The sequence below is a fragment of the Kryptolebias marmoratus genome, linkage group LG3, assembly GCF_001649575.2.
Source record: "Kryptolebias marmoratus isolate JLee-2015 linkage group LG3, ASM164957v2, whole genome shotgun sequence".
NCBI lineage: Eukaryota > Metazoa > Chordata > Actinopteri > Cyprinodontiformes > Rivulidae > Kryptolebias > Kryptolebias marmoratus.
The window spans coordinates 24062701-24089797 of record NC_051432.1 but is presented as its reverse complement, the minus strand read 5'-3'; the positions used below and the strand labels follow the sequence as shown (position 1 = coordinate 24089797).

The 27097-nt window shown below is 42.4% G+C and overlaps 2 protein-coding genes across 2 annotated transcripts; one reads left to right on the top strand and one right to left on the bottom strand.

Moving 5' to 3' along the window:
* zgc:175214 (uncharacterized protein LOC557610 homolog) lies at window positions 1-12238 on the top strand. The gene is made up of 7 exons (XM_017416944.3): window positions 1-664; window positions 817-1183; window positions 3250-3403; window positions 6467-6509; window positions 6814-6855; window positions 8548-8630; window positions 11424-12238. The coding sequence occupies exons 2-7, from the start codon at window positions 1159-1161 to the stop codon at window positions 11542-11544; spliced, it is 468 nt and encodes a 155-aa protein (XP_017272433.1). The 5' UTR covers window positions 1-664; window positions 817-1158; the 3' UTR covers window positions 11545-12238.
* pdcd11 (programmed cell death 11) lies at window positions 11715-27097 on the bottom strand. The gene is made up of 36 exons (XM_017416943.2): window positions 27029-27097; window positions 25741-25859; window positions 25496-25642; window positions 25223-25390; window positions 24967-25128; window positions 24756-24876; window positions 24039-24202; window positions 23824-23931; window positions 23217-23429; window positions 22037-22161; window positions 21885-21945; window positions 21527-21673; window positions 21160-21411; window positions 20949-21074; window positions 20662-20856; window positions 20386-20556; window positions 20079-20292; window positions 19293-19442; window positions 18984-19096; window positions 18351-18850; window positions 18154-18216; window positions 17916-18012; window positions 17742-17831; window positions 17222-17324; window positions 16922-17099; window positions 16545-16601; window positions 16340-16462; window positions 16058-16180; window positions 15085-15238; window positions 14833-14961; window positions 14609-14752; window positions 14058-14308; window positions 13803-13971; window positions 13562-13715; window positions 12826-12991; window positions 11715-12736 (listed from the first exon to the last, which is right to left on the bottom strand). The coding sequence occupies exons 2-36, from the start codon at window positions 25837-25839 to the stop codon at window positions 12565-12567; spliced, it is 5409 nt and encodes a 1802-aa protein (XP_017272432.1). The 5' UTR covers window positions 25840-25859; window positions 27029-27097; the 3' UTR covers window positions 11715-12564.

Genomic DNA, 27097 nt, shown 5'->3' with positions numbered 1-27097 from the left:
TCACATGAGCAGAGATCTGTTTACAAACCCAAGGCAGAACGGAGAGGAGAGGAGAGGAAGGGGAACTGCAGTCTGAGCTCCATTATGAAGTGAAAGAGGAAGAGGAGAAGCCTGCCATGACACAAGCAGCTGGAGGTGTGAGGGCCTGAACACACTCCTGCACACACTCTGCCTTTCTTTGTCTCTGATTCTTTTTTTCTCTCAGTCGAAGCAGCAGATGGTTAGAGGGAGAGTAGGATCCCCCTCCTTCCTTCTACACACACACACACACTCTCTCTCTCAAACACACACACATATTTGCCTGACACAGAAACAGCCTGAGGACTGTTGTTGACTGCATGGAGCTGCTCTCACTTTGTTTGGGCTTTGAGGGAAGATCATCTTCAGCGCTGAGAAGGAATATCTACTGCAAGATCAGAGGAGTGGAGGAGGAGGAGGAGGAGGAGGAGGCACCAGAGGAGACAAGAGGGGGGTGAGACTTGTGAAAATCCCTTGTTAAAAAAGCAGCTTTAGCAGGAAGACAAAAGCACAGATTAATGTTGGATTATTGCCTTCATTTGGGCCGAGGATTGTCGTTTTAAACGCTGGATGTCATTGAAATCGTTGAGGGGAGGACATTGCAAAGTGAAGTGAAGGAGGCCCCCCTTTCTTCTCTGATGGAAATGTGAGTATTTCCTGTCTGTCTTGTTTATGATCGAGCGAGCTGCAGATTTTCACAATAACAAGTCCTCACTCGCTGGATGAGGCCTCCGAGAAAAATAGCAGTTCCTCTCAACAACATTTCTTTGTTTCTTCTCGTCTCAACATCATTTTTAGAAGCACATGAGATCTCCAGTCCAGAATCCCACCAACCCCCCCTCCAGCATTTTTAAGACACAGAGTGGCTAATCCAGATTTGGGAATGCTGGGCAACACAGACTGCTGAGCCAACTAAAAGAAAAAACCCACACCTTCTGAGGATTTCTGGGATCTGAAAATCTTAGATGACTGTTTTTCTGCTGGAGCAGACATAAACTGAGGGACGGAGCGATCCGGCTCAGGACAGCTGAATCCAGGCTACAACAGAACCAGATTCAGCCACAGCAGGGCTGGCGTGTCTCCAGCCTTTTTCCTGACAGGTCCTGAATTCACTGCTGCTGCCTTGGGGAGTCAAATTTCATGCAACCATTCCAATGGTGTAACGGTAAGTGAGTGGATTCTCCTGCTAATACACGAGAGGTGGAGGCACTCCCATAAACTTAGCTGATTAGATTTGCACAGATAAATGAAAAAGTGGAGGCCTCAGTTGGTGTTTTGAAGCGTGGATGAGCTGCAGTTTGTATCACAACTGCAAGATTTCAGATTTTATGTTCTAAGTTTGGTGGTTTCGTTTGTTTTCCTTTAAAAAAAACTTGACCATAAATGTGTGTTTCCTGATGCCACTTTAGGAAATCCCTACACCCTTGTAAATACTCCACCCCCCAGCAAATTAACCAACCTTTACACCCCATAGTCTGCAAGCTGTAGCTATTCTCTCACTCCAAGGAGACACATGGACACTTGAGGCTGCCAAAGAGCATCCTTATGGCAAATTAATAGGAACACATGTGGCTTGTGGAAGTGGGGCTTCCTTTGCTCGGGTTGGACCAAATTGTCCTTCTTCTCCCCAGAGTTCAGTCTGTTTAATACAACCCCCCCTCCCCCATAGCAACAAATTCATGCACTTCCATTGTACCCGTGAGACCACACGGCTTCCACACACCCTCCCGCAGTGCCTTAACGCACACACACAAACAGACACACACACACTCCTGGTCACCTCTGCAGAGTCCGTGGAACAGATGGTGGCGTGGCAGAAGTACTGTCCGTCCTTCATGTTTGTCTTGTTCACAGGCAATTAACGCAGAGTCCTGGGAGCGCCTCAGTTGCCACCTCGGATCAGTTGGAGCTCCCTGGACTCACCTGCACTTATTACGTTTAGGTCATCACAGAATACACAACGCTGCCAGGAAAACGCTGTAAAACCATGCTGCATTTCCTTTAGATATCCCTAAATATCACTAAATCAACAAGGACCTACTGCTGCTTACTGCGTATTAAAAATATAACAGTCCCTTTTTTAATTACAGAGAAAACTGCTGTTTAAACTTGAAGCAACTGTGCATACAAATCACACATCGCCTGGTTTGATATTTATGCTAGCAGACTGGAAGTGTTTAGCATATAACATCCTTTGTCTAACAGTTCTCTTGTTTTGAAGATTTAAAAGGAAAGTCTGGTCATTGTTGAAGTGATGTTCTGTCAATTAGTTATCAGTAGTTAGTACCTTATTAGCCAGGATATCAGTAAAAGAGCACAAATCATGGAGAAAAGGGCAAAATTCTTCTTAATGGCTAGTTAAACGAGGGTCTGTTTTTAATCATTTTTCAGGCCTATTAAGCAACTCTTTTAAAAGAATGCTGCATTCGCAAATATTAAACTTCTATGCTTTTGCATGAGACCGTTTCTTTAGCTTGATGCTGTTTTTTTCACCCAAACAAAGTTTCATATTACATCCTAAATGTGCCTCTGCTGAGGATAGGCCGTGTGTGCCGATGATGCTGAGGCTGCTGAATGCATCAGTCCGCCCAATCAGCACGTCCGGTCAGTCAAAAACTTCACTCGATTCTCAGCGGACTGATCCAGCCTCATTACTATCAGCACAAACGGCCCGTTTCAGTCGGCTAAGCTCAGCACAAATATATTTGCATAAAAGCACCAATGTTGTTCAGCTGAGAAAACCACAACAAACTAAACAAATGGTTTAAAAGTGCAGGGCTTATTATTAGTGAATGTAGCATTCTTTCAGTATGACATTTTTTTACATAGACTTGTATTTTGTGCTTGAAACACAATTTTAAAAATGGGCCCTTGTTTAGCTAAACATTAGCCTAGCTTGGTGGAAGACTTTTGCCTTTTTCTCTGTACCCCTTACTGCTTTGTCACTGATATCAAGGCACTTAGGTACTAACTACTGATAGCTATTTGACAGAACATCACTTCCAAAATGACCAGATTAGACTCAAGAGTAGAGCAGTTGCATGCTAATTTAAAGTGTACACACTGACAAATATTTCACCGTTTTATGTTGTGGAAATTTTTATAGAGGTGGATTTACTTGTCTAAAATCAAAACAAAAAACCCTAAACACAAACACAGGCTGAGATGAGTATGTTAAACCTTTACCCTTTAAAGTGACAAATGCTTGTCTCTGCACATTCTCCCTGGCAGGATGTCTTTGTGGTTTGGGTTTTCAACGCTCTGAACACTACTGCAGCATGACGTCTGACATCTACCACCTCCCACTCAATGTCTATGTCATTGTGCTGGGCATCGGCCTCTTCGTCTTCATGCTCAGCCTCATCTTCTGCTGCTACCTTTTCAGGTAAGAATTCTTGGAATGTTTTGACTCTATGAGTAAGCGCTGCAACACGACATGCCGGTGCAGAGTAAAATGACTTCATACCTGGGTCATATTAAGCCTGATTTGACGATGAGAGCACCACTCAAGCAGCAGATGAAGCCATTGTTAACCTGCAGAGCTGCCAAACGTGGAGCATATTTTTTATTATTACGGATTAAATGGCCTGATTTTATGTGAAAAGGTTGCAGGTACACAAATAATTCTCACCAGTTGGCTTGGCTTCCTCTTGAGTGTATTAGCACTTCTCACCTCATTGTTTTGATTTGCAGCCATGTCTTTGTTGCCTTTTTTCACCCGTTCTACTCGCTTCGGTGTTGCTTTCAGTTGCAGCAGGCAGCTGTTAGATGTGAAACCCACAAAAACCTCCCTGTCTGACACACAAGTACACAAAGACGAAGTCAGTGAACAATCTGCCGACTGGCAAGCACATCTAAGAGAAGCCTACTTCAGACAATCTCCATATAAATGCTCATGCTGAAAATGTTTAAAAACATTGTATAATTTTAAAACGATTCTGTAGTTTTTGTCTTTGTCGCACATTGGCTGAATGTTAGTGCGTTTTTAAACAAAGTTGTCACTACGATGTTATCTTTTTTAGTGCAACTTTAAAGTGCTCAGGTCAGCAAACAGTGGTCACTATCTTGGCTTTCTGAAGCCAGAGTAGCCATCTTTGGACATGAGGGTTGAACTGGAGAGGGATATTTGAAACATTCTTGGAAAAACACAGACTCATCTCCTCAGAGTCTGAATTTAAAAATAATTTTATCATGACTGATGAAAAAAATTCTTCAGCTGAGAAAAATGGGAGAGTAGTTACTAAGTTGTGGTTATACCTTGTTTTGGCTTATTGGTGCTGGGTGCATATTTCAGTGTTATTTAGTGGTTTGGAAGCTAAAACGTTTAGGACACTCTTCTCTAAAACATGTCATGACCTGAGGACTGCTTGGCTGAAAGAAACACCCTGAGACTTGATCGGCCTCTGGAAGGTCAAGTCATGGTGAGGGTGTATTTTGGTAATGGCTGAAATATGAGGTCCATTATTGATGATGTTTCCCCCCCCTCAGCCGATTCTAATATAATTAGACCCAACCTCATCCCAACGTTCTGACTTCGTCTTGACTTCCTGAGACAGACCTAACCAATGCTGTCACCTAACCTTCAATAGATCCCACAAGATTTATCCAACCTCTGACTCTGGTAGACTCTGGAATTACAGCTCAAATGGACCAACTTCAGTCATCACTAAATATGGACATTTACTTCTTCTTACAGTTACTTACCTCCCTAATCCTTATACTAATAATTTATCTCTATCTAATGTTAAATATGGAGATCTTCATACAGATACTTACTTCCTCCTGTAAATCCTAACAGGGCATTTAAAACCCTGAAATTATAACTTTAAAGTGTGGTTCTGTGAAAAGGATGTGTACAGATGATGTATTATTTGTTGTAGATAGGTCTTTGAACAACCTCAGTTCCGGGTAACAGAGAGTTTTTTCTGGTCAGACTCATGAGCTAACAGATAGTTTGAGTTAGGCCAAGGCCAGAGTGGACTGCTGCCATCTTAAAAGAACTCTGATTTTAAAAAATATTAGAGTGGTTCATTCAAACTTTGTTTATAAACCTTCACTCCACCATCAGTTTCACATTACACCTTTATTTACTTAGAAGTTTATGACTATTTCCAAACAGAAATAAAAACTGCAGCCAGCTGTAGCACTTCTGGTTCAGCCTAGCTAGTTAGCAGTAATAAACTTTAAAAATAAATAAATAAATAAAACTGGTCAGTTTGCATGTCAATAATCCGGTCTCACACATACAAAGTATCTTCCAACCACTATCAGTGAACATGATGTTGCTACAGTGTTTAAATGCACAGAATGCAGAGAAATCCATTGCTATTGGCTTGCATTGCTAATAGTAGTTAGCCTGGTTAACTGAACACAACAATTAGCAAATCCGATTGGTTTTCTGAGCTGCAGCTGGAACATGGTAAAGACCGGACTGACATTGTACCCAGATCAGAGTCCTGACTTTCGAGGTACATGGAATGAAGCAGTTTTACTCCAAACTGAGGTCATTAAAAGAGCTATTTACAACAAATAATATATTTATTGTTCTTAACATTTCCACACAGGACAATTTCAAACAATCTGAACCCATTTTAGTATGAATAATATGGGAGGGAAACGCTGTGGATTGTTGTCAGCACTTAACACCCCTAAACATCCATAAACTTCATTCAGGAAAAAGTTAAACTAATTTCTACCACGTTATTAAAAACATCCTGATCCAGCTCATTCACTGTCATGAAGAAAATAAGAAAGTAAGAAACAAAATCTGCACAATAGTTTCGTTTCATATAGATGGTTAATGTGTCCTTAAATAAAAAAAATTCTAAGCAAAATTTGTGACCGGTTGCCAACTACCACGTGTGTTTGTTGACTTACAAAAACAGCTGAAGTGACCATCCATCCATCTTCTTTTACCCGCTTCTCCATTCCGGGTCACGGGGAGCTGGTGCCTATCCCTAACATCACTGCGAGGACACCCTGGACAGGTCTCACTCTCACTCACACCTGGGGACAATTTAAGAGTCATCAATTAACCTAACATGCATGTTTTTGGTCTGTGGGAGGAAACCCATGTGGGCACAGGGAGAACATGCAAACTTCACCCAGAAAGGCTGGGAAGTGAACCTGCGACCTTCCTGCTGGGAGGTGACAGCTCTAACCACTATTCCGCTGTGCCGTCCGCCATTTGATGTAGTTTAGGATAACTTTTTTCTTATTTTTGATTTCATCCTTTGCAATGAGTACTTTTAAACCCAATAAGTCACTTGACTAAACATGAAAGTCAGTGAGAGATGATCATCAGCCAACTGTGTCTAAAGGTCGAAGAACACCCACTCGTGTTCCGCAGAAACCTGCCGAGCTGAGAATCACCGACCTGCGTTCGCTCTCATACAGTTGTGTGTGTGTACAGCACGGACTGCAGTGTTGTTCTCTCTGTCCCCCTCAGGTTGAAACAACAAGGAACGAGGGCGCAGTTCAGCTACAACGAGGTAAGTCACTGCAGTGCCTGTCTCACTGGGTGAATATGTAACACAAGCCCCTGAGGGATGTTATAAATACTGGCAGGTCTGTAGCATCACTGTAGTCTTCAGCTGGGAAACTTAACACCACTCTTTATAGATGACCTTGAATCCATCTATGTGTCATTATCCACACTCGGGTTTGAAAATCCAGCTGCAGCTCGATGCGTTCTCACACTAAACTCGTCTGAAGCTGTTCTGCTGTGGAGCCTGACAGGAATTATCTAACAATAACCAACACCTTTTATCTACCTGTCACTTTCCCTCACTTTAGGTGGTGCTGAAAGGAGCGAGCAAGAAACTGAGCCTCCTCGGGGTAAGTCCCTGTTTCTGCGAAAAGCGGCAGCAGTTTTACTTATTGAATATGACTCACAGTGTTTCCACATTAGCTCCGATGATGCACAGTCAGGCAGGAGAATTTGTTCACTCAGTTAATTCAATCAGGATGTCATTAGTGCTGCATATGCAAGGGTGGAGATGATGTGCAAATAAAAAAAATCTCACTTAGATTATCTGCACAATGTATGTAGGATGGATTACTATGATAATTCCAAATACAGTGCATGAAAAAAATCTTTTTGTTGCTTTTTAAAAATAATGTGAAGCCTAGCATTACTTGAAGAAATGCATCTCATCCACCATCATCATCGCCTTACATGCCAGAGCTTTACATCTTAGGTGGAGAAATGAATTAGTTAGTTATAGTCGTTTTGATCCAACCTTGAAAATAACGTCATGCACACTCACATGCACTATCATGAGTTGTCACGCTTAGAGTGTTTGTTGTGAATGACTCTCAGCTACTACCATGCCCGATTTCAGCTCTTCGTCTGTAAAACTGACAGGGTTGTAGCCTTTTCTGTATCGGCTAAGGTCAGTTACCTGCGGTGGCCATCTTGAATTGAGTTGACTCCAAGTGTTAATAAGTTTTAGATGTTTTAAATCTACCCAGCGGTTCATGAGACATTTTGCTAACAGAGACAGCGTTGACTCCAGCAATTAATGCCAAGGTTTCCAACAGAGATGTTCCACAGTGTGCAGAGCTCAGAGTGTTTGTTGTGAATGACTCTCAGCTACTCTCACACCAAATCTTAGCTCAGTGTTGGTAAAAATGACTGAATTGTAGCCATTTCTGGGTTTCCTGTTCTCAGTTGGCTGTGGCAGCTTTTTTTTTAATGGGTTGACTCCAAAAGTTAATGAGTTGTAGATGTACATCCAGTGATTACTTTCTGAAACGTTAATTAAAATCCATCCAGTCATTCATGAAATGCTTTGCTAACAGACAGATTGAGACGCACACATCCGGGAGTTTCAATAAAATCGAGATATTTTGCTAACGCACACACACAGGCAAAAACATCACTGACTTTTCCTTTTGGCAGGGGGAGATTATCGTACTTATTTATTTATTTAAATAAGATTTACTGGAAATTTTGCGTTTAAGTTTGGTGAAATTGTCTCGTTGCTTGGAAACACAGAGAAGACAGTTTGAAAACCTGGGCCTATTTGTTCATTTGGATTGAATTAAGGCTACAACTGTGGTGAGATGTGGCCAAATTGCCGACTTGAAGACAAACGCAAAGCAGGAAAACGAATCCTGATCTTCATCTGAACTGACAGAACTCATACCGCGGCGATGGAATATTTCTCTTCAAGTCCAAGTCACACAGTTGTTGCCTTTGTCTGCAAATGCAACAAAAACGGCATCAAAATAAAGAGTCTACAAGAAAACATTCATTGTGCACAAGTTATATCATAAATATTGGATTTAAAAACTGATGTGATTATTCTGTGTTTACCATTTTTACTATAAAGCTTGTAAATTTGCACGTTTTCAACAAAATGCAAAGGAGTGTAAGGTATAAGACGATATTTTTATTTCTGTTGAATGGCTGCCTAAAATTCATATTAAATATAAATGAGTTTTACTGCTTGAAGAAATGTCCATTCTTTCCAACATCGGGAGATTCGTGAACTCATTTTAGTTTTCCGTTTTGTGTTCACGCAGCAAACCTGCGCGGTGTGTCTGGAAGAGTTCAGGACCCGAGACGAACTGGGAGTGTGTCCGTGCTCACATGCATTTCACAAGAAGTAAGTGCTGCTAACAGAGGTTTAAGGGGATAAATCCTGCGTGTTGCGTGCAAAAGTCTTAAACAAAGATCTGCTGCTGCTGAGAGTACGTGTCGGGGATGACCATCAGCTACTACCACACCAGGTTTTACCTCAGTATCTGTAGAACTGACCATGTCTGTGTTTGCCAAGGTCGATTAGCTGTGGCAGCCATCTTGAATCAGGTTGGCTCTAAAATAACCAGTTGTAGATGCACATTCAGTGATTACTTTCCAAGAGTTTCATTAAAATACGTCCTCTGGCTCATGAGATATTTTTCTAACAGATAAATAGGTAATTACATGATCGCCTGCCTTTCATGGCGGCAGGTGATAATATTTTGAACTTTTTTGGCAAGAAAGCCAGTTACACGTGGTGTTTTTAAAGGAGAAAAATAAAATAATCTGAGTTTTATTTGTTCCTTTAACCTATAAAAAGTAACAATCTAATCGCCCTTCACACATTCTGTCATAATGTGCATTGTTGCAGCAGCTTCTGCTGCCGCTCACATTAGCTGCTGATCAGAAAGGCTTTCCTTTTCAAAACCAGTCTGCTTTGATTAGTCAAAAACAGAGAATGCGCGACGATGGCTTGTCTTTCGGAGCCCTTGAATAGTCAAATAATTAGGCTGATGTTTCTGTCTTTTCCAAGACACCTCTCCTTCTCTCTGAACACTTGATTGAAAATGTCAGGAGGTCAAGGAGAGATAAGACAGAGAAATCCTGAAAGCTTAAGAAAGGGCAGCTGCATTATAAAAAGAACATCACCTGCTGCCAAAAGGCGGGAATAAACAACAAATATAAATACGTTGCAGTTATGATGACGATTGTTACTCGTTATTCTATATATTTACAGAAATCCATAATTGAAAACAAGAAGTGAATACCACTTTCAATTTTGCAACTGCAAAGATTGATGGGACAGTTTTATCTCCTTTCAGTATGTAAAGAACGATCCGATGTGTTCAGTGATACAGAAGATAGAATAAACATTCGGGCCCCTTTGATTAGCATTTAGCTCTGTGATCAACACTTGAAGAATGGAAGCAGCTGTTATCTTGGCTGCCACTTTGATCATTCAGAGCCGTTTCACTCAGCAGGGATCTGTGGACCATTCACAGGTAGTCTCAGTCGGGTAAAGTCCATCCGAAGCTCCAGACCACATTACTCCTGTGTGTGTTTTAGTCTGACCTTCAGAAATTAGGTTTAGGAAGATTTCACTCAGACTTCTAAAGGATTCATACATTTGCAACCTCATATTTTGTGAGCGCCCTTTTATATTTGTGTGTACCCATGTGTTTCTGTGTTTTTGTCAAGGGTTATGGTTAGAGTTAGAGCCAGGGGTCAGAGGTCAAGCTGAGGGCTTGGGATTTGGTAAACGTTAGCCTTTTCTTCAGAAGGTGCTAATAATAAAACTTCAGGATGTTAAATCATCAGCGTTGAGGCGGAGATGAAGAGACTCGTTTTCATACCAAAGTCTGGGTGTGACCAACCACAAGAACAAAGTAATGAAAGTACAGATTAACCCCGAGCCTAAAACCTCATCACTAATCATGGCAGAGCTGAATTAATGACGCGAATATGTTTATGGCATAAAATAAGATCCTAGCAATTTTTTAAATTTAATTTAATATCATCTCGAGACTCCACTTGGATCAGTTTGTGAACCAGTGACTGTATTTTCAGGCTTATTCCAGACAGAACAGGGTTTACTGTATATGGGTGATGGGTGATCATGTAATTGCCTGTGTCTGGTTGTCTGTTAGCTAAATATCTCATGAACCACTGGACAGATTCTAATGAAACTCTCTGAAAGTAATCCCAGGATGTGCATTTACACCTGATTCAAAATGACCACCACAGCTAATTGCTAACTCAATGAGTTTTACAGATAATGAGCTGAAACCTGGTGTGGCAGCAGCTGAAGGTCATCCCCAGCACCAGCTTTGAGCGCTAACAGATCACATCAGATGTTTGTTTAAAACTCTGACGTGCAAGGCAGGGTTTAATGTTTATAAAATGCACTGAGAAGCGTTCTGTCCGAGTCTTAAAAAAAAACTGAAGGCCTAACATTCGCTGATGGAATGCATATCACCCGCCACCTGTTATGGTAGAGTCTTAGAGTAAGATAGAAGAGAAATGAGTTCTTTTTGGTCAAACCCTAATAACATTACGTCCAATCTCATGTGACATCCCACATGATCTATTAGTGCTTGGAGTCTGTTGTGGATGACTCTCAGCTACTACCAAACCAAATTTAATCTCAGTGTCTGTAAAATTTGCTGAATTATACCTATTTTTGTATTTTCTAAAGTCTGTTGGCTGTAGCAGCCATCTTGAATTGGGCTGACTTCAGATGTCATTCAGTTATAAATGCAAATCCAAAAATTACTGAGAGTTTCATTAAAATCCAAATAGTGGTTCATGAGATATTTTGCTAACAGGCAGATTTGATTAATGGCAACATTTAACCTTTGATCTCAGAAAATAAGTTTGGACTCGATCTCAGTTACTAACACACCAAATTTTAGATCAATATTTGTAGAATTATAGACAGAGTTACAGACATCTTCTAATTTATTTAAGAGCTCTTTGCCGTGGCGGCCATCTTGAATCCGATCAACTGAAAGTTTCATTAAAAGGCATTGTGTGATTAACAAGACATTCTGCTAACGGTGCAAACAAACAGGTTAAAAACGTTAAAAATTGCTTCGTCTGCAGGCAGCAATCGTGTTCCTGTCAGTGAAAATACTGCTCCTGTGCCTCGCCCCCCCAGGTGCCTGCTTAAATGGCTGGAGATCCGCAGCGTGTGCCCCATGTGTAACAAACCCATCCTGCGGCTCCACTCCGACGCCCCCCAGGGTGCCGAGGGGCCCATGGATCCAGAGGAGGTGTGAGGTCGAGAGAACTAGAAGCCCCCCCCTTCCAGAAAAAAAAACACACACATTAAACACACTAAAGATGATTGACAGCAGTCATCTCAAAAGGTAATACTGATAACGATCCCAAGTGGCGACGACCTTCGAGCAATATGCCTCAGCGGGGAATTGGATTTTGATAGTGCCAATGTGTTCGGTCAGATCAGTCAGAGAGATAGATGCCGGATGAGTAGGATGATTTTCATACAGATCTTCTTAGTTCTACTTCCATGTTGCACTGTTCACCTAAAAAAAATAAAATAAAATAAATGGCAGGAAACGGAGCCACATTAGAGCTGGATATCATCGCCACTGTCACCGGATGAGTAGAGCAGCACTGCCAGAGGCATGGAGCAGGACATTACAGGATCAGTGAGGATACCTCTAATATCTCAGGGGTGTTACCAACGCAGCCAGCACAAACCATGTTATTAACCCTATAACCCAGTGCCACACATGCATCTTCAGTACTGCCAATGTAGACGAAACACCCTGGCAGCCAGAGTTAGCCACAGCGTCTGGCTGAAAACAAAAACCAGCTAGAATCAACCATGACGATTTAAGTAGAAAATGTTGTTACAGATTGTGTCCCAGGCCCCTTTCCCTTTAAAAAAAAAAAACAGAAAAAAAAAGAAAAAAGACTAATAGAAAACTAGTCTTGCTTGTATGTTTCGTGTGTATAGGTCTCCCTATATGATGTTATTTTGTATTTCAAATAAAGTGTCATGTAATGTATTGTAGTGGTGTTGCTTCCTTTCAAAAACCAACCAGATTATTTATGGTAGATTGTTTTTTTTTTTCTTTTTTACTCAGAGTTTTGTGTTTAATATACAAAATGGTTAAAATGCAAGTTGATGAAATGTTTGTTTTTAACATTTATAACTCACTTTACAGAGAGGTGTTGTGCTGCCATAGATATAAAAAAAAAATCAGGAAATACGAGCCGAGATGTTGGTCATTTCAGGGACGAGCGTTTATGAGCAGATTGAGTCCAGTTCTTTAATCTTCAGCCTCTTTGCCTTTATTTTCCACAAACTCCACAGCCTTTTCTTTGACCGCCTGGACGCTCTGCGGGGTGCCGTGTTTCTTCTCGTACTCCAGGTAGCGCTTGAAGAAAAACTTAATCTTCTTCACAGAAACGCTGAGGCTGATCACTCGATCGAACAGAGCCCTGAAACAGAAACCAGAAACCAGGAAATCCTCGATGAATAAATCGAACCGGGGAATGTGGGAATGGGAGGGAAGGAGGCTTTTCTTCACCTGACTTCCAGCTGCGAGCCGTGTTTGACCGTGAGGTCGATGAAAACGGACCACAGGTCTGTGCGCTTCGGGTAGCTCGTCAGGACTTTGTCCAGCATGCCGCGACCTTTCTCTGGGTCGCCGTAACGAAACTCCAGCTGAGCAAACTTAGCGATGACGTCCACGCCTGGGGAGATCGGTGACAAGGCAGGAAATGTAAAACATGAGACGACAAACAGCCAAGAGAAATAAAAAGGCAGCATTATGTTGAGGAACAGCTGACACCAAATTATCAGCAAAAACTCTCCAAAAAAAGCAAAGTGTTTGATGAAAACTTGCACATGTCCGCTAATATTATTCCTCCTAACTTTTACCTGCAGCCACGAGATGAACACTTTGATAAGTTAAACTCTCTTATTTTATTGTAAATTATTCACATTGTCCTGTCTTTATTAATAAAAGAAGATAAAAGTTGTTGTGTCTTTAAGAAGTTAATATATGTGCCAACATCCAAACCACAGATGAGTCACATCAAGTTCAGTAAAACCAGAAGAACCTGGTTGCGGCTGCACACCATTTTTATCCTTCATTTTATATTCGTTCTACATTTTTACTGTTTTTATTCGTCAAAAATCAATACTTCAGGTACCACGTCTCACAATGTCCTGTAAGAATAATTTTCCTTAGACCATTGGTTGGTCACAATGTCACCCCCCCCCTCCAGGAAATAAAGAGTTAAACTGGCCATCATACTTACTTTCTTTAGCGGGGAGACTCTTCAGCGCCCTCTGCAGGAGGTTACCGGCAGCATCGCTCTGACCCTGCTGGAGCAGGAAGGTCCCATAACTCAACCACACAGCTTTCTCCTGACGGAAACGCTTCGCCATCGTCTTGTACAGCCCCTCTGCCTTCTGAAAAACGAGACAAAACTAAGACGTTACAGGCGACCAAAACGTTTGTTTCGTTTTATCGTGCATCGAAGAACAGCTCGGGTCAACCTGGACTTTGTTGGAGTTGGCGTAGATGTCCGCCAGCTGCTGGTACACCGGCAGGGGCTCGCAGAACTGCACCGCTCGCTCAAACACCTTCTTCAGACTTTCCTCTGTGCCGTACATGTTCTCCAGGTTCATCAGGGCCACCCACACGTTCAGCTTCTCCTGCTCCTCCCTGGACCGACACGGGGGTCAGATTTTACACAACATCCACCCAGCAGGAGCTACCGGAGTTTAACGTGACGGGCTGAAATGCGACACCTGAAGGAGATGGTCTTCAGCGCCCTCTCAGCCACAGCTCGGGCCTGCTCGATCTGCGTGGCCTGCAGGTGATGAGCCATGTACTGGAGCCACAGCAGAGAGCTGCTGGGAGAGGCTAAAAGCAGCCGCTCGAAGGTGGCGGCGTCCTGAGGCCGCAGGTTCGGATCCATCAGCTCGGTTTCCCGCTGAACCAGGGCTTTCTCCGCCGACTTCTTCTCCTGCTCCAGCTCGCGCTGAGACTTCTTCTGGGGCTGGTGACAGAACAGCGACAAGCGGTGAGGCAGATCCGAAAAGGCCTGGAGGTTTTAAACACCTTGAAGGAAACGTTCTGCTCCATTGTCACCTTTCGAACAAGAGCTGCAGCCATTTTGTTAAACCCGGAAAATAATATGTGACATCATATCAGATTTAAGCACAATATCTGTTAAACTAACTGAGGAGGCCATTTTTGTGTCGGCTGATGTGGCCTTTGAAGTCGGAGGTAAAGATTACTTCCTGTGAGTACACGCACACAAACACGCCGTCGCCTTCAGGCCGGAGGCTCATCTCACCTTCGTCTTTTCCTCCTGGTCTTCGTCGTCGCTGGATTCCTCCTCCTTCGTGGAATTGGCGGGCTTCAGGGAGCTCAGCCCCACGTCCCAGGAGAAGCCTGCAGCCACCTGCAGCCTGGATGGACCTGCTGAGCCGGCGCTCACCTGCTCAAACAGGAAACCTTGTTCCAGCTGCAGGTAATACGTTTATGTCAGAAACAAATAACTACTGAGATCCTGCTTACATTTGCAGGTTTTTCTTCTTTATCTTCGTCCTCTTCCTCTCTGAAGAACACCTCCACCCCACTGTCATCGCCGTCAGTCTTTGTTTTCTTTTTCTTCTTTTTCTTTGGGATCTGGGATTCTGCTTGTTTCTGCCAAAATAAAAAAAAATATTCTCAGGTCTAATTAAATCATCATGAATGAAACCAACTTTTATCACTGCCCCTGATAACTGTTATTAATTATTTATAATTTTTTTTTTAAAAAGCTGTTACCTGCTCGCTCTCAGACGGAGCGCGCTTTTTGCTCGTCTTCTTCTTGTCTTCGGCGAGACGCAGCGGCAGGCCGAGGGACTCTGGAAGGACGTCTGGCTTGCCGGTGTCCTCGTGGAGCAGAGACAAGTCGACCAACTCGTCCTCCCTGTCAACGCTGAGGAGGAGACAAGCCCGGGTCAAACCGGCTGCTGTCTCTAATAACAGCTGCCAGATTTATTTTCCCCAAAAAGGTAAAAATATGGAAGCCTTCTCCCCAACAAACGCTGGAGGTGGGAATGTCTCGTCTCATGAGGTTTAGCCCAGAAGTAAACACAGAGTTAGGTTCTCACTTATTATTGCCTGCCATCGATACTGTTTTTACCTGTGTCCGTTAGCGAAATATCTCATGAACCTCTGGATAAATTTTAATGAAACTTGCAGATTGTAATCACTGGATGTCCACCTACAGCTGATTAACTTCTGGAGCCGACCCAATTTAAGATGGCCGCCACAGACAACTAATCTTAAAAAATACAAAATACTTACAACTAAATCAGTTTCACAGATATTGACCTAAAATTTGGCGTGGTAGTCGCTGAGACTGATCCCTAACGCAAACTAAACAGCTTGCATAGAATCTTTGTTTAAAATTCTGCCTTGAACTATTTGAAGTCAACTCTGTCTGTCTGTTAGCAAAATATCTCATGAACCACTGGACAAATTATATTGAAAATTTCAGGAAATAATTACTGGAGGGACTTCTACAACTGAATAACTAATAATAGCGGATCCAATTCAAGATGGCTTCCACAACCACCCGACCTTAGAAAACACAAGAATGGCTGTAACTTAGTCAGTTTTACAGAATATTTCCCCCTCTTTCTATGAAACACTTTTTCCCTGAAATGGACTGGATTGATTCAAGCCTTTACAGGAGTGGACGGCCATCTTGGTGAATTCTGCTTTCTTTTCTTTCTTGTAATAAAAGTTTTACCTGAGGATCTTAGCGGTGAGGAGCATGTTGACAGGCAGGTGCTTGGAGAGATCCTTGTGGTTCTTGATGAAGTATTTAGAGGACTGCTGGAAGCGAACTCGTCCGGTGATGCTTCTCGCCAGCCTGGAAGCAGAACAGAGGAGGGTAAAACGTTACGGAGCATTCAGGAGCATTCGGGAGCACTCGGGAGAGCTCAGGAACACTCAGGAGCAGTTAGGAATGTTCAGGAGAGTTCGGGAGAACTCGGGAGCGTTCATATGTCTGCTTTGATTCCTCAGTTACCTGATGAAGACCCCCTGTTCCCCCACAGACTTCACGTAGCCCCGGATGATCTGGCCCGCCTCCAGCTTGTCTAAAGACGACACTTCTGGATCCTTCCCTGGCTTGGCTTGTTGGGGGCACAGCCTGAAGGAGAATGCTGCAATCAGCTGCACCTTCTTTAAAACTCAAAAAGCAAAGCAAGAAAGAAAAAAAAGACTCTTCTTACCTTGATGGGCGCAGAGACAGCTGCCACTTTCCATTTTTAAAATCTAACAGGAAACACCTGAGGGTAGAAAGGAACAAAACCTTCAGCAGCCTTTTTTTTTTTGTTTTATGGCTTTTAGAGGCAGCTAGAAGTTTTAAAAGCACTGAGACCGACTCAACGTGGAGCTTTTCCTGTCCTGAAAATCATAACAAAGCAACAAATGATTCTAAGCATCAGTTTACATGAATCCAGAAGTGAAACTGTTCATTCTACATCACACAGAGTTGAAGAACAGGATGGAGGCCTGGGTGTTATCAGATCATGAATTTGTGTCTCTGGCTCTGCAGGAACTCCACATTTGTCCGTCTGCGTCTAACGGAGCTGCTGCGTCTGCTGACCTGATGATCTGATCTTTGCTGTACGCCTCCAGCGGGTTGGGCCTGTAGCTGTCGGAGAGGTCAGTGACACAAACGGTTCCCGCGCAGCCGAAGGGGAGCTTGACGTGCAGACCCACGTGTGGCTGAACGTTTGTCACCATCCCTAAAGTCGTGCCGCCCGCCTCCAGTTTGTGGATGCCTGGAGAACGAGAGGAAACCGGGGATCCAATCTGTGATCGTTCACTTCGCTTAAATGAGCAAAACTACCAGAGCCAACAGCGGCAGGAATAACGAGAAAAGAAGGATGCGAGCAGCTTCCACCTGTGAGTGAGAGCGCCAAGCGATGAGGTTTGACTTTAACTTCCACCACTTTAGCTCGGACTGCTTGGCCCAGCTTGTAGAGTTTCTCTGGGTGGTTGGCATCCTAAAGAAAAACAAAAAAACAAACATTTTATTCAGGATTCATCAGTTTATAAATCCAAACTTTCAGCTCATTCGAGAGGTGGGTGACATGAATGTTGGTTTTTGTAACTTTTACATTTTTAAACTAAACTATATTTATGAATATTTTGGGATCTCTTCATTTCCTTCAAAAACAGTTCTTTTTGAAACGTGGCTCTTTCTTTGTCTTCTTAGCCTTTTTAAACGTTTAGCTAGCCTTATACTACTTTTAGCCTTTAGCTTGTGTTCTGCTTCCTTTAACAACTAAGTTTGAGCTTCATCAGCTAATTTCAGTAAAGTCAGCACTCAGCTTTCAAACCTCCCTTCAGAACTGATCGTGTTTTTTTAGTTTAAAATAACTTTTTTTCCCTTTGAGCACAAAGCATAGGCTTCGTCTTACCCCAGGATTTCTGATCATTTCCAGCAGTTCAACCGTCCCGGTGACACACGGGTCAGAGGTGACCTCCAAGCACTTCCTGTCTGAATGAAACTGGAGACACAAACATCATAATACACTGTTGCTTTTCTCTGCACGTTTGTAGTCATTTCATATCAAAACCAGCTCAAAACTTACCTTTAACACAAAGCAGGTAATTTCATCCCCGACTTTATAGCTGTTCATTTTTTCTTGTGCTGAAACTGGTTTAAAGTCTGAACTGCTGTCCAGTTTGCTGCGGACAGATAAAACACACAGAAAGTCATTAAGAAGAAAATTCACAGCAGCTGTATAAAACTATAAAAATCCTTACAGATTCGGATTAAACACCATGGGAATGATGAAAATAATGAACAACAATTAGCCACAGAGTTACCTGGGTATAAGTGTGAGCTCAGGAATGGAGTAGGTGAATTTGGGATGAGAGAAAGGCAGAAATCTGAAACACAGACAGTTAAGATTGATTTGATATCAGACCAAACATCGCATCCATCTTCACTTTAACGTTATTAAAACAAAACGTGACTAAAAAGATGAAGACGCGTGTATACTCCAACAGATCCGATAATTTACCTGTGACTGGAGGCTTCTCGGCCCCCGATCACCCTGCAGGTGATCACGCTGCCCGGCTTCACGGAGGACGTGGGGAAGGATCCGAGGCGCACGGCAGCGGCCTCCAGCACCTCGGACACGTGCACGCTGCCTTTGCTTCCGTCCTCCAGCCTGACCTGAATCGCCGTAGGCTTCACCGAGCACACTTTGCCCTGCAGGATTTCCCCGAAGCGGTAACTCGGGGACCCCGTCTGGTTCTCGGAGGCCATGCGCTGCCGCTTTGGTGCGCTGCACGTCCACGACACCAGGGGGAGCCCTCGCAGTTCCTCGCAGGCGGGTTCTATGACTTCCACGGTCAAAGTCGTCCCCACCTTCAGCTTCTCAGACTCATACATGATGATGTCGTTCAGGTGGCGGCTGGTTTGGATCACAGTCAGCTGCGCCGTGTTATCCAATGAGACGACAGCAAAGTCTCGGTCTACGAACTGCACCACAGCTGTGTACTTTGATTCTTCAGTCAACTACAAAAAAAAACAAATAGTGAAAATTACCAGAAAGACAGGCAGATTGACTACCAAAGCCCTAAAAGGATCCATTTTAATGTTAAACTGTGTTTTATAATAAAACAAGTAAGCAAAGATGAGGAACACCCACAGATTTCTTCTTCTCCAGCAGCTTGGGGAGGACGGAGACTTGGACACGAGCAGACAGGATGTCAACGTGAAGGATAACTGCACCAACTTTCTGTCCGGCAGTCAGGTTAACGCCTGGAAAATATGCAAAACGTACAGAAACTGATTACAAATGTGTGGATCTTAGAAACTTGGGAGAAAAAGAAATAAAAACCAGAAAGTAAATCTGCAGCGAGTTGGTGTTACTATGGAGGTTTTTCAGAAGCTGAAACCGTGTAGTTAAATTTAAAAGCATCAGAATAAAAACAGCCGACGGTGGTTCGGTTTGTACCCATCCTGTGGTGCTTATTGGCAAGAAAGGTCACTCCATTCAGGTCATCAGACTTAAAAGTGGCTTCGTTTTCTGTCACGCCTTCAACCGTCAGCTTCAGCTTCTGACCGACGGAGAGAGCAGCCAGCTGCTGACGGAGCTCTCCCCCGTCTGACAACAAAGAAACAGAAACACAATGAGAGGTCAGGCATCAAAACCAACACCAGAAGCTTTCATGTACCACCACAAGGCGTCCTGTGGAAGGCCTAAACTGGGCCAATTCTCATATCTGTAACTCTGTCAACTTTACAGAGAATTTGGTGTGGTAAAAGTAGAGTCAGTCTCTATAAATACTCCAAATGCTACTCATTGCATTAAATCTTTGCTTAAAACTTTACCCTGAACTGTTTAAGTCCATCCTGTTTGTCTGTTAGCAAAATATTTTAGAAACCAATGGGCAGATTGTAATGAAACTTGCAGGAAGCAATCATTAGATGTACCTCTACACCTGATTGACTTTTAGAGTCAGTTCATTTTAAGATGGCTGCCCCAGCTAATCAACCTTAGCTAATAAAACACAAGGTTATAGATACTGAGCAGATATTTTAAGTGGTAGAAGCTGAAAGCTGAAAGCGTGCTTAACATTACTTTCAAAGTTTGATTAAAAACAGCTACAACTCTAATGTTTCTCAACATATGATGATCTCAGCCTCAAAGATCGGTGCAAGGTTGCTTCAAGGAATTATAGGAAAATAAAATTATTGTATCTAATTACATTCACAGACTAAAAAAAGCCCTGAAACATACCTTTGATAGCCAACATTTCGTTCACAGCTCGCCTCTCCTGCAGTCCGTTAATCAGCCTGGTTTGAGCGTCTCCGTCTGGCGTGATGATTTCTGACATCTTCAAAGTCACCAGAAATCTCTGCTTCTCCTCATCCAGGTTGGTCACTTTAGCAAAAACCGTCTGACCTAGCTGGAAGGTGGTCATCGTGTCCTGGACGAACTTGTCGGACATAGCCTCAAAAAATAAATACAAACAAACTATTTTTAAAAAAACAGTTAAACGTCGGGGAGATGTACATCTTTGTCTCCTTTTCAGTCCTTTACTCACCGATTTGGGAGCAAGACCAATGAGACCGTATGGGAACTCTACGAAAACGCCGTAGGACATGATGTTTTTGATCCAGCCAATCAGCTGCATGCCAACTGTGACCTCAGAGAACTCTTTGGCCACCACGCCCTCCTCCAGGGACCATCTCACTGTTGGTTTCTTGGTGAGCATCTTTAAATAAGCAGCAGCTCAGGAATAAAAAAAAAAAAAAAAAGAAACGACTTGTCATTCTGAGACGTGAGCTGAAGTCAGATACGACTTTAAGAAAAAGGATACAATGTTCTGTTTGTTCTTGTTGAAGCAGACAAGGTTGGAAATGATGTCTCCCTCCTGAAGGCTGTCCCACAGCAACGGGCAGTTGGACACGTGATCGGAGAAGTGCACCGTGGGTAGCACGGCACAGATTTCATCAGGGAGAATGGAGACTTCCAGACCGTTGACCAACTTTTTCACCAGCTTCGCCTCCAGCCTCTGTAGAACAAAGACAACAGTGACAGAAAATGAGACTTTTTTTGATCCGTTGAGACGTTCGAAGACAAGAAACCTGAAGGTCTCCGGCGCACCTTCCCATCCTCGCAGTCTAGCTGAGGCTTGGCGACTTCTTCTGTGTCTCCTTCCACTGCCGCCCTGAAGGACAGCAGCATCTTTCCCTTCACCGGGTCACACTGAAGCACTTTAACCTTTAAAACCTAAACCACAGCCAGAAAACACAACCCGTCAGGTCCAAAACACAAAAACAATCTAAATCCTTTTAAGTTTTTTTTGTTTTTGTACCTGTCCAACATAGAAGTCCCCCTCGGGACTGATGGTGGGCTCCGAGCTGAGCTCACTGAACGGCACCAAGCCCTTGACGTTGTTGTAGAAGCGAACGATGCAGCCGAACTCTTTGATGCACACGATGCAGCCGTGGGACACGCGACCCGGACGGGCGTCAGCGTAACTGAGGAAGAGCGGCAGGGAGCTCTCAACCAGAGTCTTCTTTCTGCTCAGATACAGCTTCTTATTTTCTGCCTCTACTGACAGCACCTGAAGGCACCGATCCGGACAAAAACACCAACATAAAACTCACATCTCTTTAAACACAGGAAACTGGAGACTTCATGTTTGAGATCTGTGGCTGTTGGATGAAAACCGTACTAACCCGACATTTAACCTTCATTCCCTCGACGTACTTCTTCTCTGGGTTCTTGAGGATGATGTCAGAGAGGTGGGTACAAGGTACCAGACCTTTAATATGATCAGACAGATGAACCACCATTCCATGACTCAGGAGGACTGAAACTATCCCCTGTGAAGAAGAGACAAATACAGGAGAAAATGAGACAATAGATACAAAAAAAACATCTACTTGTTTCAGTTTCCCAACAGTAGAAGCATCTCGTGCACCTGAAAGCTCTGAAACCTGGCACATTCCAGATTTTCTTTCATTCTTTTTAAAAAGATAAAACATAAACGTGTTTCTGAAGCTACCTGGAGTGAAAGGGACGTTATGTTCTCACCTCAACAACTTGGCCAGCGTGAAAGTCAGCGTATCTGAAAAAAGGCTTCTCAATCACCCTCCTGTGAATTCAAACACAAGAAGGGCATCAGGTCATCAGCGCTCAGCGGGAAGAGGGGAAGAAACACGACAGAGGCATGAGCTGCTGCGTACCGTCGCAGAGTCACAAAATAAATCTGATCCATGAGGCTGAAGTCCAGGATCCGACAGGTGTGTTCCGGCTTTGCAAACAATTTGTTTTCATTCGCTTCTTCGTTCGGCTCCTTCAGGCAGTTCCTCTGTCCAAACAGATACGAGAATTACATCAGGGCCAGAAAAGGCAGCTCAGTGTTTACTAAAAACTCCATACGTTCTGAAATTTAACATCAAACAGCTCTTTATGTCCAACTGCAAACATTTACAGTAAATTTCCAGCAAATGATTGCGTGTTAGTTTGGTTTTATTATCTAAATGAAAACCACGGAATGTGCAGAAACGCTGGAGTCTGGTCTGGACACGTGGAAAAAAAACGGTACCTGATTTTAACAATGAGTTTAAGATTTAATCACAGGTTTTATACCTTCAATAAAACATGACTTCTATTCTGTAAAATGATGTGTGCATATACATTCAAATAAAAAGCAACAAACGATTTAGAATATTTGATAAATGGTCTGAACACAGGAAGACAAACACAGTGCTGCCATTACTGCAGGCAAAAGTGGCCCAAATCCTTTTTTTTTGTGTCCATATGAGATCAACATCTAATTTTTTATGACAGTTTAAATGTGACAAATCTGACCTTTCCATTTTCGATGCAGGTCACTTCCATATGTGGTGCTTAATCAAATAAATATATGATGTTTTTCAAAGTGACCACATATCACATTTCATCCGGCTTTCAGATGAAAGGTGACTGGAGTAGAGGCATGCAGACTGATCTAAATATTGATATTATTAATACTATGTCATGCAGTTTAAAGCCCAGAACTTCACATGTCTTCAGATACAGAATAAAAGTCCAGTTGCTCCATCCTTTTATAAACCTTATAGATTTCCCCTGTCCTGGATGACTGAGAATTTACACCAATATATGAAACTAATGTTGGTGTCAGATCGTATCGATTCTAGTGTGATGGGGCTGATATTTGAGTTTGTTTCTACTTTTAGAGCATAACTCCCATTTTAGAAGTGTAATTCTGCGCTGGAGTAGGTGGGAAGCAGTAAGATCAAATGTAAACACTGGATGAAACAAACATGGCTGATAATAATTTAGTTGGCCTTGATTGTAACATGTGTCCATCCAACAGCATGCTGCGTGTGACATCACACACAAAGCATCAACTTCACTTACATGTACAAAAGCCGGTGTTTTGTCCGGCAGTTCCAACATGGCTCCTGACATGTGGTGCAAAGCGGTCATCTTACACTCGCTGACCACCTCACCAATCCGGTCCGCAGCAGGCGAAGACGGGTCGATGGCAGAACCCGCCTGAACAAGGTAACTGCGAAGGCTCAGTCCAACGAGCCGGGTGGACGGGTCGATGTACAGCACGCACGCTCGCACCTGGATTAACACACGTGAACGACTCTTTATCCCTGCGCAGCGTCTTCAAGCACTCTAAGAAAATCTTTGTGTTTTTTTCTTTGGCGTTGACTTTTTGAGCAAATTGAAGCTAAAGAGAAAAGCCAGGTAAAATCAAGGTGTGTTTCAGTTATTGGTGTGAAACTATGGAATGACCTGAATGATGATTTGAAGTCATGTTCTTTTTTGGTAAATTATGGGTTTGTTTATTGTCTTTTTATTTCTTGTGTTTAATGTTGATAATTTACCAAAATAAAGTGAATTAATTGATTGATTGATTTAATATTAGCTTAAATCTAAGCACATGGATTAGAAAAAAAAAACCCAAAGACCTCCAATAAAAGCGTCAGAGATGACACCACCACGGTGCTGTTACCTGTCGGCCCTCGGTATAGCTGGACACCTGTTCACGCTCCATGTGGAGGAAGTCCACCTGGCCGCTGAAGGAGGACAGGAAGTCCAGGAGCAGACCGTGTTTGGTCACCTGCGACCCCCGAAAACAAGACAGTGTTAACAGAAGAAGTGACGGAAATGAAAGATGAAGAGTGCCGGGTATGAACTATAACAGACAATGAATCAGTGGGTTTCCACCTTTTTGATGGTAGCTCTGAGCACCAGGCCAGGCAGAAGGTTGGTGAGGTTCCAGCCATGTTTGACGTCAGCGCAGACGGAGGGGTTCAGGACGAGGCGGACCACACGCCCGCTGTTCTTCACTTCTTCTACTTGAGCTGTCACATACTGACCCACTCTCAGCTCTGTGCACACAGAAACACACAAACGTTTATCACCCACCACCATGAAAGGCACAAGATCATGTGATCACCTGTGTGTGTTTCTCTGTCTGTTAGCGAAATATATCACAAACCATTGGACAGATTTTATTGAAACTCTCAGAAAGTAATCATTAGATGAACATCTACAACTGATGAACTTTTGGACTCAATGCTACTCAAATGGCAACAACAGGCCTTAGCAAAGAAAACTGGCTATAAAGCAGTCAGTTTTACAGATACTGAGCTACAATTTGGTGTCGTAGTAGCTGAGAGTCATCCTCAACATATACGTTGAGCACTAACAGATGCCACAAGATCTTTGTTTAAAACTCTGACATTCAAGGCAGAGGGAGGGATAAATGTCTTCACTTATGGTTATTCCTATAGAGGTACTTTCTGAACATGTTTAATAAAAAGGAGAAACATTTCTTTCAGGTTTGGCTAAAATCATATTTGCACATTTTAAGTTTGTTTTCTTGTGCAACAAAGGAATTTCTCAGGCTACGGTCTAAAAGTGTGATTATTTTCTTTGTACCTTCAGTTTTATTTTGTTTGGATTTCATGGCTTCTTCGGGCAGGAAGGCTTTGGTTCCGCTGATGCCGATGTCAATAATGCAGCCATGATCTTCTACACTCTCCACACAGCCACTCAAGACCTGAATCACAGATAATATCAACTTAGTGTGCAAAAAAAAAAGGACAACTTAAACAACTTAACTGATCTGATGATGCTTTTTATTGCTCACCATTCCAGCATTTACAGAACTCGAGGAGAGATTCTTGTTGAGCAGTTTTGGATTAATGGACAGCTGGATGCTGAGCAATCCTCCTTTAGCTACATCCAACTTGGCAACCACACATCTGAGCAGCATGCCCACGTGGAAGAGGTGCAAAAGAGAGCAGATCTCCTGTGAAGTAACAGAAAAAGGACATGCATTTTGTCAAACGTATGAAAGATTTCCGTTCTGTCACGCTCTTCTAGTCACCACTGAGCCGGCTGACCTCTGTGTCGACCTCTGAATCCAGCTGCTCGCTGAGCAGCTTGGTGTATGAGTCGCAGATGTTCTTGATGCTCAGGAAACCTTGCAGGCCACAGGGTAAGCTGACGGTCACTTCAAAGTCTGTCACCTCCTTCACGCAGCCCAGAAAAAGCATCCCCTCTTTCAAATTCTGGGAAAAAAGTGGTAGAATGATATTTTAAAAAAAAAACAACTGAGATACATTTAAAAAAAAAAAAGACAAAACAGACAGTTTATTTATTAGCATATTTTTTACCTTCAAATGGATAATCTCTACAGATTTGGCTGCTGTGTTGAGAGTCAGGCTGCTTCCTATCTTGTCTTCCGTCCTTGTCTTCTTGACTTGTTTGCCATCAGCTTTGTTGCCTCCTTTCCTTTTCTTAGTCTCTGATTGTTCATTAGACTAGAAAAGTAAAACAACTATTGGTTAGAGGAACCGCCTGGCACGCGTGACATGACCCTGCTCAGATATGGCTGCACGCAGACAGAGAAGGATTCTACCTGAAACAGGTTGTCCACATGCTCCACCACAATTTTACTCCCTGAGGACTTCTTGGTCGTCCCTCCTCGGGGAAAGTCCTCCTCCACTGGTTCCATCATCGTTGCTGTTTGAGACGTCTCTAATATTAAAGATTAAAGACAATAAAGAGAACCTGTTCAAACCCTCTGAAAGGTGACTGCCACCAAAAAAAAAAAAACCCAGCTCTTTCCACAGCAAGATAAGCTAAGTGCTGACTCAGCTGAAATTTTGGTTCCAACCACTGAATATGTGATTTTCTTACTTAACAGGAACATTCCCTAAAATATGTCATTTTTCCTTGACTAGTGGGTTAGAAAATAGGAATCTGGATTGATTATAAATAGGAAAAGCAACCAAACTTTTTTTTGTCATCTAGTTGTTTACTTTCTGTTTATGGGATAAATGTGCCATAATTTTTAACTTATTCCTGAAGGTGCAAAAAGACTTTTTCAGCAACCAAATAGACTGTTAGTTCATCATATTGACTATCTTTAATACAAAAAAAAACAAAAAAAACAACCAATTTGATTTGTCAGCAAATACTTTTTTGTCATCATATATAATTGTCTGTGATAACAAACAAACCTTAGGGTGAATAAAGGTTTATTACCAATTATTTAATAAAACCGATTAATATTAGTCTAACCACTAAAAGATTTAGCATGTTCTGAACATCCATCAAAAACATTTGCTAAATGTTTCACAGCAATCTCAAAAAATATTTATAAAATATGCCAATTTTTGTAACGAATGACAACTTTTCAGTGTTTAATTGAAATTCAGGACATTATCTTCCCCACAGTTCTGAATTTTGAAACCCTGTAACTTTCCTATTTTTTTAAAACCCCAGATACTTGATTTTGGTATCATTTCATAGTTTTTTAAAGCTCTTTCAATTAGAATTTCTTTTAATATAAACCTTTTTTGTTAGCATACCTAATATTGTGATTAGAAGCCAAAGGAAAACTTTGAAAAACCTCCGCCCAAAGCAACTTTAGTAGAATCCATAAGAGACTGGATCAATGGACGAAGACTAGAAAAAAACTGAGAATTTCTGAAAAAGCTTTACACAAAACTTAATGTAACCAAAGCAGACGTTCAATCATTAAAACTTAAGCTAGCTTAAACAGACTATTTATGCTCACTGGTGGACAAGAAACCCATCGAAATAATCTCAATTTTAAAATACATTGAGATATCTAAAAAATATATCGGAATTAATTATATTTCCTGACATTTAAACCCAGATTTAAACATACAAAAACTCACATGTTGTTCAGCAACACGCCATCACCACAACCCGGAAGAACTACTCGGCGTTTCTTGTGTTGTCCAATC

Coding starts and splice junctions, on each gene's coding strand:
- zgc:175214 (XM_017416944.3), top strand. CDS start 1,159: ATGCAACCATTCCAATGGTGTAACG. Junction 6,510..6,813: donor CGCAGTTCAGCTACAACGAG/GTAAGTCACTGC, acceptor CCCTCACTTTAG/GTGGTGCTGAAAGGAGCGAG. Junction 8,631..11,423: donor TCACATGCATTTCACAAGAA/GTAAGTGCTGCT, acceptor TCGCCCCCCCAG/GTGCCTGCTTAAATGGCTGG.
- pdcd11 (XM_017416943.2), bottom strand. CDS start 25,839: ATGATGGAACCAGTGGAGGAGGACTTTCCCCGAGGAGGGACGACCAAG. Junction 21,946..22,036: donor TATTTTGTGACTCTGCGACG/GTACGCAGCAGC, acceptor TTGAATTCACAG/GAGGGTGATTGAGAAGCCTT. Junction 14,309..14,608: donor ACCAGGAGGAAAAGACGAAG/GTGAGATGAGCC, acceptor TTCTGTCACCAG/CCCCAGAAGAAGTCTCAGCG.